Raw genomic sequence first — 14,212 nt, forward strand, 5'->3', positions numbered from 1 at the left:
ACACAAAGCTTTCGAATGCGTAGAAACGTGCGGAAACGGGCACGTTCAAACTCGGCGGTCAATGAGGCTAATTGGTTGCTTATATTTAAATAAACGGCACGAAAGTACAATAACTCGACTCCGTCTCACATTGACTCCAGCCGCAACCGATGCTGAGTTCCGATGGAGCCTATCAAAAGCAGCCCCAAAAGAGCATCGTCACGGTGATTATCACCTTTGTGGGTTTGCGAGCACCGACCAGTTAGACACAGTGAATGCGTCGCGATCCTGCCCACTTTTTTGTGCCTGATTGGTTTAGTCGGTTAGAGCCACGGAGGTAGGAATACGAACAGGCGACCTGCCGGCTCAAGCCAGCCAATCGAGAAAATCCGGAGTGAAGCCGGAAGTAGAGCTCGAGCTCGGTGGGAGCGCCCCCAAGGCTGCCCAATTCTGTCCAATAGCGTCTTTTGGTTTTGATCATCGTTGGGTACGTGTCTTTTCAAACCGGAAGTCTCCCCCGGCTTCAACTCTGGTGTCGTCATGCCGCCTCCAGAAGCTTTCTTGGCGTTGTTTGACTGAATCCATCAGATCCTAACGTTGATGCGGTCCTGTCTGCTCACATTCTACTAGTTCTTGTGTTTACGCTGTGTTTATTTCAATATCAACAGTCAATGTCAGTATTTTCGTCCAATATATGCTCTGCCATCTGGTAGACGAGAAAATCAACTGCCGGTAACGTGCCTTGAACAGTAAGCCCTAAAAGCGTGTGGAACGTTCAGCTGGTTGCACGTGTCAGACACCGAGGACGAAGTCCCTATTGCCTTTCGATTGTGAGCGTTCCTTACTTTTGATCTGAATCAAAATGTCCGATATATATATATAAGCAGTGCTGGATGTAGTACAGGTGAAATACCAGGGGTAATTGAAAAATGGGACGTGGAACATTTATGGCGGCTTAGCCATAAGTAATGTTACTCTTATGAAAATTCAGCAAACTTCGTCCTGTTTCAATGACGAGCGAGTACACGTAAATGGCACGAAAAAGTCATCGTGAAACTCGCTACAAAGAATCGGCGATGTCAGACGTTCTGGAAGCAGCGTCCTTTGAGGTCGATACAAGTGAAACTTCTTAACTCAATTAATGTCTTCACCCCAACGAGGAAGGGTAGGAGGGGGGAATGTTCGCAGGGCCAGACGGCGAAGTCGTGGCGTGTTGCTGTCTCTTTGGCTGCAACCCCGTAGCTTCGCAACTTTCGTATAAGTGCACGCCGCCAGCGCGGCCGAGAGTCGTGCTCTTCCACCGATGCTGGTGGGGCGGCGTGGCGCGGTTCGTGACAAGGGAGGACATTGACGATGCCACGCGTGTCTGCTGGCCCCTCTCTCTCAGGAAAGCGGCAAGAGCCCGCAGAGCCAACGAGTGTTTGACTGGCTCGCCTTCAGCCGCGTACTGTGGCACAAGCATTTTTAAAGCGGTAGATTCATATGACCAAGCAACCTCAGGAGTCGCCTAAGCACAAAATGTGTAGGTCGGTCAAACCGTAACCGCTAAATGATGTTCTTAAAAAAATAGCAATCAGTGCCAGGGATGGAACCCTGGTCACAGGCGTGACAGACGAGTGCGCTGCCGACTGAGCTACGGACCAAACACGCAGGTACGAGAGGAGCAGAAGTACGTGTTGTGAGAATGCGCGCGAAGCGAAGAAGGATGGAAAGGGCAAGAAAGAGGGGAGCAGAAACAGGTGGTGTAGAAAGAACGCGCGGACCGAGGAGGTGTGGGAAAGGCATGAAAGCGCGTTTCCTCTCTCTTGGTGGCTCAGAAAATTCAGCGGAAAGGTTTTGAATCGGGTGGTGCTGAAGGAAAGCGCGCGCAGCGTCACGAAGAGACAACGGCGGGACGTAATGTGTTTTCATACCAAACCCTGTCCTAAGCACCACCTGAATTAAGAGCACCAGCCACCCCAGGCACTGAAAGGCTAACGGTTATCCTGCGCTAGGCATCACCCGAACTATAAGAGGTCCCCCCACCTAACACGCAGCCATTCTTTTTAGCTTCCATCGCATACACGTTTAAAGGGTGGCTCAGAGATCTGCTTTTGGGCAGGTTAGACATGTTGAGTTAAGACATGTTATTTTGCTGTCTAACATTGTGCTTTTGCAAGATTCCCCGCTAACTCAAAGTGTTCCTCACTCAGTACGAGTTACACGACGTAAATAATGCGCTTTTTTCGGGAAACAATTTCTTTTGTGGCACTTAAAATTATTTTAGAAAATTTAGTGGCTCTTTAACAAACATCCTATTGCTGTTTGGGTCACTGTAATATTAAATGTATTACTAAACCGAGTTAATTTTATTAAGAATTATTAACACCTCGAGTATTATATTCCGTTTATTACGTAGGAGCGTTCATGCCTCCTGCATCAATAACGCAGTCTCAGAACTCAACCTCGGTAGTTACTGTATACTTTATCTGTTGGTCCCACACAGACCACACATGAGGCATTCGCAACTTTCAGCGATGGGGATACCTCAGTGTTGGAATCGGGCTCCCTAGCTCCTAAATGATCGGTTTCAGAAGAAAGGTGCTTGCTTACACCTTCCTGGCGTGGAAGTGTGAGGTAAGGCTCTCATATCGATCGTATTACACAAAATTAAAATTACTTAGGCGTCGCAGACCCTATTTCGCACTGCTGTTGCACGACAATCATCCAGAGGTCAGCCATTTTTACAGGAACCAGTGCGCCCCCTATAGGACGTGAAAGTTTCGAATACAGAGATCGGTTCGCAACCTCTGAATCAAAGTCTCGTTCGATTTACACGTATCCGATGGAGCAGACCGTTCTTCGGGCGTTCCCAGCTCCGCGCGACGACTGTCCTCCATCAGAAAGCAGTTACCCCGCAACCACCGATGGCCCGTTTTAGGATACAATTCGCCGTCGAGCCTCTCAACTACTCCCTTTCTCTCTCAAATCTATCACTCTTCACGAGTTCGCAGCAACCCGCCGCACCAAGCGCTAGTTCCCTCCCCCAAAAGGACTGCGCTGGTCACCCAGCTGACTTCCGCGTCTTCCGCCCAGGAGACAATAAAGCCAGCGACGGGTCGTTAAGGGAGGCAGTCCCACTGGGCGCCGTGACGTTTGTCAAGACCCGGGAGAATCCGGAATACAGTGCTGTTGCGTTCCCCCCTAAGCCGACGGTCCGGTGGAAGCTACGTGCTCGTTGGACCAGTAATACGTCCACATTTTGTCATGTGATCAAGCTCCTGCCCCAGGCGCATAGAGCAGGGTCAGGCACGAACGTTTCATTGGTGCGACGAGTGCGTGTATAGCTTCCACCACACTGTCAGCTCAGGGATGATTGGGGGTACGGCGTCTCCTTCACGGGCGCGCCCACGAGACGCTAGGAAGGAGGGGACGGCGGCCATTCCGCCAACGACGACAGAAAAGAAAGCGTCTCACGAGCAAGCCTTCTTGGCATGGTCGTAGAAGCGAGCTTTTAGACTGGTGGGAAACGGTTCGCGGTCTGCGCGCTTCTTCGGGGATGGGTCCGTCCGGCGTGGGGGCTGCAGCGCGGCACGCGGTAGGGTACGCAGTCAATAGACGCGATTCATTCAAGGCGCTTGGCAGAGGATAGGGCGCGTGCGATGCACAGGCGTAAGGGAGCATGACGTTACGTGGACGCATAGAGGTCCCAGTATTCTCGAATTCATAATAAAACTACTTGCTCTCAAATATTTATAAAGTATACCGCTGCATGCTTTGGGAGTTAAAGGGACACCGACAACCCCCAGAATTTATTTTGTACTTTTTGCCAGGCGATTCATTATGATGTCGGACCCACTCAATAGTTTGCTACAGCGTCACGTTCATTTTTATTAAAGTAAAAAAAAAAAAAAAAAGTAAGTGCTCGAAACCGCAACCGAAACTGGACTGGGGAGGAAGAAAAAATAGAGAGGAGGAGAGAGTTGGCGAAAAACACGTAACTGTGCAAGCCTTTTTTTTTTTTTTCAGCCAACGTAATTGCAGTTTCTTAGAAGCCACAAAAAAAAAAAAAAATGGGTATCATCTTAGTTTTCTGTTTTTAATATTGTGCGTGTGCCGTCGATGACCCACGACTTCAAATATATTTGGTGGCTGTGTCTAAACCATAGCAAACTGCACGTGAACACGCAGAAGAGAGTGAGCGCGACTCAAACAGGCCAATTCTCGATTGGCTGTTTTTGGGAGGAGAGCAAACGAATTTAGAGCCACGAACTGTTTTCTGGGTAGTTGCCTCACATGTGTCACGTACAACTAAAAACCTTGGCGAGCATAAATACCCTGTCAGTGCCCCTAGAAGTTCGTCTGCCCGTCCGCGTGTATACCCCATGGCAGGGTATGTCAGCGCAACAGGTTTGGTTAGCACGGTAACACGTGGCAAAACGATGAGCAGAAGTACATGCAGGGAATTAAGCCAATAACATACGGATACTAATCTCTCACAAGGTACCGGACCCAGAGCCTCTCGGTACGCAGCCCGATGTGCAAAGGGACGCGTCTTCACGTGCACTGGCTATAAGGTGTAGACCCTATACGTCGCAGATACCACATGTCGATACTCTCCGTGGTGCAGGCTGACGTTGTAAAGGGTTAATGGAAATGAATAAACAGTATGTACGTATTATAGACCCCTTTCGAAACCTCATTGAGTAACATTGGCGGCCGTCATTTCTTGAGCACAAAGCGTATGAAGGACCATCACCTTACGCTGACGCGGCCATCGTGTCCAATACACGCTCAGAGTACGCGCCCAAACAATGGCGGATTCGGGTAATTGGCGCAGCAGCTACTAGAATGGCGCGCACATTTGATAAGGGTCAATTATGCGAGTGCATACTTCCCTCCTTGCCGCGCGACGACGCAACGTATGCGCACTTGCGGCAAATCTGCGCAGGAGGCCATTAAATCCCGAACGTTCTCCATAAGTTGAGACCATCTCAAATCTAGGCCCTCCACGTGGCCGGCGTTAACGCCACGACCTACCATTGTTGCACGAAGCAGAACGAGGGAGCAAAAAGGGACGCGAGGGTCAACAGGCTCCAGGAATAATCACCGGCGGATGATCGTGCGAAATGAGATGTGCCCTTTTCAATCACCACGGATTCCAGGTTCGTGCGGCGAGGCGAATTCTTTTGTGTCTAGCGTGATAATAGCATCTACCGTTCTGCGCCGACGGACGTGCCACTACACTCGCTTTGACGACAGGGTTCAGGTGTACATAAACACCGGCTATGCTATAGGCGAGCAAGGGATCGCTTCTCCCAGATGCCGGGAGCGGTCCCACGCTTCGTGGTTTCACGTGTCACTATCAACATGGTAGCATCTGTAAGGGCAGCAGCGTCCAAGTGGCAGGCACCAGTTCGTTATTCGGAAATTAGGTTCTAAAATAAAATGTAGCTGGCAAAAAACTAAAAAAAAAAAAAAAAAAAAAGATAGCAGGGGGTTTGGACAGTATCTCTGCAGGGGGGTTGAGATGTTCAACCTGCCCGCTTCTGTTAGCACTTTATTCTTTTCTGTACTTCGAGCGCAAGGTGGCGCTGCTTCCAGCTATATTTGTACTTACGTAACGTGTCACGAAAACGCGTTACTTGTATCTGGTTACGTTTTCTTTTTTGTATTTTAAAAAGGAGAACATGTAACGCATTTTCGGTATTTTTTAGGGAGTAGCGAATAATGGTACTCAGTTACACCTGGAGGACAACCTGTACACTCCACATTACCCAATTTGGTTTTTACCCCAGCTGGCGACTGTGACTTTTATGAAAAGTAAGCGCCATAGAGACATTAAAAAAAGGATCAGAAAGTATGACAGCATATTCACATATATCACTACCAGCACTATTCCTGTGAATGGGTTTAAGAAGCGAAGCATTCTTATCGACAGTGACATCGAATGGTTGATAGTACGTAAAAAAAAAACAGAAAAACTACGACAAAATCAGCGTAACGAGAAAGTAACCCCTTTACTTTTGAGCACAAGTAGGTAGCTCGTTCCTTTCGAATCTAAAATACGAGTAACGTTTTAGTTACTTCTTGAGTGAGTAAACAGTAACGGTGTTTAGTTACTTTTTGGACGGTAACGTGCACGTGTCTTCTTGTATACTGTGTCCGCGAAATCGCTGAACCGCTCTCGCCAGAGCGTTCCTCGTATCTCCACTTGCACGGCAAACATTGCACGGGAGAGCTACCAGCGCTCCTCGCAGATCCGCCCGTGGTGGCCGAGACGGGAGCCCTAATTTATCGTCCACGGGGCGTGAGAAGTTGGTTAGGCAGCAGCGGGCCACGGTCAAGGGATTTTCCCGGCCGGCAGGAAACACGAGCGGGAGGCATCACCCCTGTTCTCCCTTTACCCCTGAGCTGACAGTGCGGCGGAAGTTGTAGGTGCTCGTTGGACGCGTCTATCCTTTGTCACGTGATCACACTAGCGCGCAAACGAAAATGCATCGAGGGGTGTCACGCGATGAAGAGGATGTTGATTGCTCCGGCGAAAGCGTAGCTTCCACCGCACTGTGAGCATTTCTATCCTTCCGTCGCTTCACAAGCCGCCGTCCCGCCACTGCAGCGCGGAAGTTTTCGAATAGGGCGTCCCAACGCGTGGGGCCCCAGTAGCTTAAGGTGTAGCACAGAGCAAGCGCAGTGCGGCGCCCCGATCTGTTTGGGAAACCGGAAGCCCCCAATTGTGAAACCCCCAATTATCTCGCTTCCGCGTGGACAGAACCGAGGCAACACCTCCTATGTAGATCTTGGGCTTTCCATAAAAGAAACAAACGTGGGTCACGTATTGGTCACGGGTACCGCGTCATCTCTGGGCAGAAACTCGTGCTAAACATCGTTAGGACACGAGTCCAAACGATGAAGCAGCAGTCCCAACCAATCTTTGCCCCGCGTTTTCCCCTTTTCATTGAGCACTGCGGCTTTGCCATCTGGCAGGTTCTTGCCGAAATTCAGAGCGTTTCACGCGGGCGAAAAATACTAAGTCACTGAGCTGTGAACGGATGCGCAGCGTCTGATATACCGGACAACAGAGCAACAGCGCATGCTCGAAAGGCGTTCCACAGCCCAGCAGACAAAGATGGCAGCGCGCAGAAAACAATTTTTGGGAAGGGAAAACGTGCATGTACGAAAACATGTACACTGAACATCGGATCTGAATTTATTCAACGCTGATATCTTATGGCATCGGTGGACTGAAGTCCTTTTCGCGAATGCAGAATAGCTTGCTTGGGGCCATGTGCCTGAAATGCGGTGTTGTGCCCGTTACCGATAATTAGGAACGAAATAGGGTCACTCGTTTGTTCGTCAAAAAATTGACGCGTTACTGAGGTTCGTTCTGTCCCGAAAGCGCAACAAAAAGCCGTTACCGTTATTTTTTGTAAAATATTTCCTTCGATGGACGACGGATTGTCGCGTTCTGGACGGATGTGACGTCTGCGTTTTCGTAGTAAGGCGGCAGTACACTTCAAGGAAAGTGAGAGCCATCTTGTTAGAAGTTAGACCATATCATGCCCAAGGCGACTTTTTTAGGGCACCCCCGTGGAAGCGTTCTCGCTAAAGCACTTCTAATCGAGGCCTCGAAAAAGGAAAAAAAAAATTGCGAATAAGTTAGTTTAAGTTAGTTTTTAATCTACAACGAGAAAGCTATTCATCAAAAGTAAAGAGAAACGTAGCTTGATAAACGATACCTCGAAATATTAACGAAAATGTTTTACACGTTAGTCGCCTATGCATCTAAGGAGTGCGTTACTGGAGAAACGAACCCGTTACTGGAGAAACTGCCTAAATATGTCCGGGCAATCGTCGTTTCATCTTTCTCTTTTCTGGTGGCTTTGTGGACGTGATGGGCCCAGCAAAGATGGGCCGGGGGATGGTATTTTGATGTTACAAATTCAGCACGAATACCCGTTGAAAGACTGAAGGCCTATTCAATGTCCTCATGCCCGGAATCCGAGGAACCGCCAAGTATTCGCGACTCCAGTGACCTATAGAGGACGCCAGTATCGGACAAATATGGCGGTCGAATCAAGGTCCTGCCGTGCCATGAGCCAGCTCAACGCACAACGCTGGGGCAGCAGCAAGTAAGCATTGGACTCAAAATTGGTTCCCCCGCGTTTTATCTTCCGCGTTTCGAACCTGCGGCGATGTGTTGGGGTAAGCGAACTTCCAGAGGCTGGACTTTCTTCGAGGAAACGAGGAAATGACTGCCCACTGTCCTTCCACGGTGCTGATAAACGTTGAGAAACGCAGAATGTCTGGCTCACGCGGTGACATAGGTCGCGTGCAGAGCAACCTGGGTCACAAGGTGATACTACGGTTACGACACAGTCACCGGCGGAACTGTTCTGTCGCGCAAACCACCGGCAACATGGAAACACTGAAGCCAGAAGGGACTAGCAGAAATCCCGAAGGGACCTGTTCCTGCCGGTTCAGTGCTTTCCCGCTAGGTGCCGTTCGTTTTACTAAAGTCGTGAATATGCGTCCCATACAGTAACTTGGCTAGGCCATCCGGCACCCAGAGTCCTCATGTCTTTCGTAGCCTCTCTCCCCCCCCCCCCCCCCCCCCCCCCGCCCATTCACTTCCCGAGATCGCAACCAACCAGTAAACCGGGGAGGGGGTGGCCGGGTGTTGCCAGAGGTGACACCCCCCCCCCCCCCCCCAACTTGACTGGGACGCCTGGTACCCCCCCCCCCCCCCCTCGACAACGTTGTCAACGTTGGTATAACATTATCACTTGATTTCCCGTAATGGGACGTTATGTCGGCGTAAAATCCACCCTTTATTTTAGACATTAGCCTTTCCATATTACGTCGAAGGCACCTGACATTCAAACTTTCAACGTTCCTTCGACATGTGGTTCCTGACGCCATCGACGTTCTTTCGAAGTCTTTTCGACGTGTCTGTACTACCACAATATTACGTTAACACCTACGCTTTTCGGGAGCAATATTCAAGCCACTGCTAGGGTAACAACAAAAACAACAGCCCTTAGTTGAAGTTTCAAATGCCAGTCATTCTAGCCACCGGCATTTGACGTTGACCATTCAGACTTTATTAAGCGGGCCAAGAAATAAATTCTGGGCTAGGATAATTGATTTTAAATGGAGACTTCACCAATCAGATATCGTTTAGTGGGCCAAATGAAAGAAGGTTGAAAGTCAAAAGCCAGCTTTTTGGTACGAACGTTTGAAAATATAGCAGCCCATTTCGTATATCCTTTCCTTTGAAAAGCTTTCGGCCTTTTTACTATGATACATCCGCGGTACCCAAAGCACGTTACCGGCACCCGAAGCGCATCAGCCGACCCCAGCTCACGCATTGGACACGATAACTGCGTCACTCGGACGTATATACGCTCGTCAACAATCCATCCGTCGACGAACTTTTGGATTCACGTCCGTGGCCAATGAGTGCTGTGACAAAACTTATCATCACTTTCGAATGACAAGTTCCATGGTGCATTTAAAAAGCAGGGTGGAAGATTACAATCATCGCACCAGTGCCCAAGCATGTCAAGACCTCGTGATTTCTCAATTCTATTTTGAGTTGAGGATTAAAGCTAAGAAGGAAAAAGTTGAGAGATCGTTTCATTGCTCCTTTAAAGGACACACAGCTGATATTGAACTCTCAGACATTGAGGGACTCAGAACAATTGAAAACATACCTTTATTCGAACCAAAAGAAAGACACCAGTGGGAAGGAAAATACGAGTATGTTGTCAAAGCAATTGCTTGCCTCGTTGTCCACGCCCGCTACTGGGTGCCACAACAGGACCTCTAACACTGGGGGCGCTAAATCCCTGGCGATTTTTTGGCTCACCGTACGGATGACTGTAGTAAAGGCCACGCATCATCTCAAGGGGCAACGGGAACACAGTGGTCGAGTTGTGGTTGGTCGCGATGTTCGCAAGGGTCTGAAGGTACCGTAGCTGGAGAGCCGCTGGAGCTTGGGCGATGATCTCGGCAGCTTCTTTGAGCGCCAGGGCGGCCCGTTCTTCGCCCTCGGCAGCCACGACCTTGGCCCTCCCTTCCCGAACTGCCTCGGCTTCGGCAGCCATGGCCCTCTGCATCTGGTGTGGAAGGCGGACGTCCTTGATCTCGACACGCTCTACCTTTACGCCCCACGGGTCCGTGGCGACGTCTAGGGCTGACTGCATCATCTGCGATATGGATTCCCTATCGGACAAGATGTCCGAAAGGTTCTTAGTGCCCAGCACATTCCTGAGCATGGCGGCGGCCAGCAGGTTCGTGGCCACGAAGTAGTCCTCGACGTTCATGACGGACGCGATGGGGTTGACGATGCGATAGTAAATAACTGCGTCCACTGTCACAGTGACCGAGTCCCTGGAAAGAATCTCTTGTGCAGGGACGTCAATCGAAATGGTACGAAGGTCTATTTCGCAGTAGCGGTCGACGCAAGGAATTATAAAGAAGAGGCCAGGGCCTCTGGCTCCTCCGGATACCAGGCGGCCGAGTCGGAAGATGACAACTCGTTGATACTCGTTGGCGATCACGATGCAAAATAGGAGCGAGAAGGGCAACGTGATTATAATAAGGAACATTGATAGACCTATGACGAAATATGAACAGGGGTGATCCTGCTTGGGTTTAGTAAAAGCGGTCATGTCTTGGCCGCTTCAAGCATCCGGCGAGGACCGTCTCTTCAGCGGCGATCTTGCTACCTTATTTGATCATGGCGTTGCGTTCTCCCGCCGCAATTTGAAAATCGGCGCGAGGATAACAGCATCTTATTTTTCTCCTCTTTTTTATATTGAATTTCCCCAGCGTGCAGAATAGTTTGCGTTATTGTGCCTGCTGTCATGGCTGCGTTCTGAATAACACCGAAACAAAGAAAGTAACGTATGATAAAGTTACGTCTAAAGACTTGTGGTCCGGTGGGAGCCTGAGCTCACCGTGTTTTTCGTATGCAACCGAATACGTCCAATGTGGCCCCCTGGCGATGAATCCGGGGCACATTGATACTTTAGACCCATGTTGTTGTAAAAAAAACTATCTCCAAACTCCGGTCTAAAAACATGCTTTTCGTGCAAGGCTCGTCAAATTATGAGGCGCTGGAGAAATGCAGCCTTCTGCGTTAAGTCCTTATTTCGAACTCTTTTTGTTCGCCTTCCGCCCATTGAAAAGCATGCGGGAAGGGCCTTAGAACGCACCTGGTATCGCTGCGCCGCAGCGTTCTTCCGCATCAAAAAGTTCGTCTGCTTTCCTCGCCGTCACCATGGCAACGAACGCCGAATGAATAGAAGCACGCACGGTACCGCCGCGTGAAGCTAGCAACAGCTGACGCCATTTTACGAACGCCGTCTGCTAGCCAAAGCCGAACGCGGTGTGTCAGATCAACCGCCTCCGCCGGTGCGCCGCTAGCAAAGACGACGAAGCTGAGGCACGCCGACGGCGATCGAGCAAGCAACAACACCACGGGACGACTGCAACGGCGGCATTTATTCGGATCAAAGGCCGCCTTCGCCGGTGCGCCGCTAGCAAAGACGACGAAGCTGAGGCACGCCGACGGCGAATGGGCGAGCAACAGCACCGCGGGACGACTGCAACGGCGGCATTTATTTTGATCACAGGCGCGAAATAAGCAAGAACAATTTTTATTTGAATCATAACACCCGATATCCAAGTTGGGGACCACATACCTTTGCTGGGTCTTTCCTGTGAACTTTTTACAGAGACACGGGGTGCGGCATTCAAAAAACAGCTCCGTTTGCAAAATATGGGGCCCTGAAAATGTAATGTAATGTAATGTTTTATTTGCTCAGGAGGGCCGTTTAGACCGCTGCCAGAACCTATAACTGACATAACGAGCACTTGACAAGCGGTTGGCGCATAAGTCGTCTTTATGCACGCAGACGGGTGACGGGCTCAGCGCAGCGGATCCCTCGAAATCACCGGGGCCGTCAGAATCCTCGCCCTGTCTGCGTCGGGGCTCTAGATTTTGGCGGCCGCGGCGACGAACGACTGGAATCTATCAGTGTTTCCGCGCGCCTTGTCTCTCCTCCAAAACATGAACTTTGCAAGGTGACCAGTGAAATGGTGGCTCTCGCGCCGTCCAGATGGAAGAGAGTTTTTGACGTGGGCCCAGGTGCAATCCACCGTATTGGTGTGCGCACCAGTGTTCGCGTCGACAAAGTTAAGCTTATGGTTGACGGTGAGGTGCGTGAAGCGAGCGTCATCTGCAAGCTTGCGATAGCCAGCCCAACAGTCAGTAATTATTCTTGTTCCAGGGTGGACCAACTCGGCTATTAGCCCTTGCAGGGTTTTAGCGTCACGGGTCTCCACGGGAACAAGAAAGCAGCACCCGCTGCAGCGCGCCACACCGCCGAAAACCCACTGGCCAGGCCTTAAATACCCGCGATGGTACTTGTGCCGACCGAACATACTCTCGTCTGGTTCTACAGTCACGCCGTCGCCACCAATCATGTCTGAATGCTTAAAGACGGTATTTAGCACAACCTCCCGACAAAGGCTCGCCCAATCAGTTATTGTCTTACTTGCGATATCAGCCTCCCGCTGAATGACGGCGCACGGTAGGTTCTGGCATCCGGAGGATGATTTTCATGAGTTGGAGAAGCGTCAGGTGCGTGCGATCCTTCGAAAAGGGAACCGCTTCGTATCGAGACTTCGCCCCGGCACTGAACTTTGACCGACTTCCTCTTGGGCACCTCACGAATCATCCACACACCGCACCCCCCCCCCCCCCCCCCCCCCCTTCCCCCCCGTGTAGCCATCCGCAGATCTAGCGCGGACTTGCAGCTTGTCATCGCAGCTTCGCACTCTGGACACGCACGAAAACCCAGGAGCCAGGAGCAGGCCAACGCGCTAAAGCAAATTAATTGCTTCAAGAGGGTCTTTCATGGCGCCAAGAAGACGGCACAAGTTGAACACCATGGCACTGCGATGCTCGCCTCTGGAAGAACAAAGCGCCGAGGGGGAACTGCGCGCTTCTTTGCATTTATTATATTTATTTCATCCGCCATTTTATACCTCGTGACACAATTCTAACAAACTCATTGGTTGATCGGTCGGACCACACCATCGCGTGACAGAAAAAAAAAAAAAAAAAAAAAAAAAAAAAGCCAAACGTATGTCTACGGACGGCATCGTCACGGAGAAGGGAGCAGTCGAACCCAACAACAAAATGAAGTAACAAAGTAAATAAAAATAAAAAAAAATAAGAAGGGAGCCGTTGGAGTTTCGGACGGCGTCTTCTTTGATGAGAGGAGCTGCTCTGGCCAGAGCAGCCGTGCTGCTCTGGCTGCTCGGAATATTCCTTTTTGTTCTTTTTCTTACTCTACAGGGTGCCACGACCCTTATTTGAAGCTGATGTGTTAAATTAATAACAAACAACGCGTTGGAACGGAGGAGGTAGAGAGTCTTGGCGTCAGAATTTGACGTGGTAGAAAAGAAAAGAAAATAACGAATGCACAATACATACCGTATGCCAAGACCGTTATACTCCGCACTTGGCGAGGCCTTATGACGCAGCCGACGACCGTAAGGCTATTTATTTTGTTTCTTTAGATTTTTTATCGTGACGACTACTCCACTGTGCCTCGGAGTCTCCAGCGGAGATCCGGCAGTTTTTAATAATTATTATTATTGTCGTTTGAAGGGCACTCTTCGTACGCTGCTTCGTTTCTGACGCCATAAAAATATGGGGCGGGATTACTTTGCACCACGTATAAACAAAAACAAAAAAAAAGTTTAGTTCATGGTCGGATTGGTTTGTGGATACAATTAGTCCAATAAAATTAGTCCAATAATTGATAAGTACGATTATTTAGCTTCATTATTAGCATCTTTTGTGTGCATGCGTGAAATACAACACCCAACGAGAAGACACGAGAACAACGCTGCAACTGCTGGACCATAGACCACTTTTGAGAAAATGCGCCGCAAGACAGGGAGGGAGTAAGGGATACAAAAAGTAGACTATTTAATGTCACCGAATTCCTGGGCGGGGAACACTTGGCGGTGTCAGTGTATCGTTTTGAAAGCGATATAAAAACACGTCGGGGACACTGGACTTCTGGACCAACTTTGAGTGCGTGCGCGTCTGATGTGTGTTTATGCCATTCTTTCTTTTTAGATTGTAGGCGGGAAAATCCACACGGGCTAGAGCCTGAGTAATGCAGAGTTGTTACTCAGGCCTCAGTCAGTGTGGATTTTTCGCGCCTAT

General features: G+C 49.8%; 2 protein-coding genes across 2 annotated transcripts in view; both read right to left on the reverse strand.

Moving 5' to 3' along the window:
* The window catches only part of LOC8052641 (histone-lysine N-methyltransferase 2D-like), an 89,031-nt gene that overhangs the window by 20,236 nt on the left and 54,583 nt on the right, over positions 1-14,212 (reverse strand). The window lies entirely within an intron of this gene.
* Positions 9,729-10,634, reverse strand: LOC120846816 (stomatin-like). Its single transcript, XM_040218696.1, has one exon. It carries the CDS (start codon positions 10,632-10,634, stop codon positions 9,729-9,731), a length of 906 nt encoding a protein of 301 aa, XP_040074630.1.

The sequence above is a fragment of the Ixodes scapularis genome, unplaced genomic scaffold (assembly GCF_016920785.2).
Source record: "Ixodes scapularis isolate PalLabHiFi unplaced genomic scaffold, ASM1692078v2 PGA_scaffold5__190_contigs__length_132052651, whole genome shotgun sequence".
Taxonomy (NCBI): domain Eukaryota; kingdom Metazoa; phylum Arthropoda; class Arachnida; order Ixodida; family Ixodidae; genus Ixodes; species Ixodes scapularis.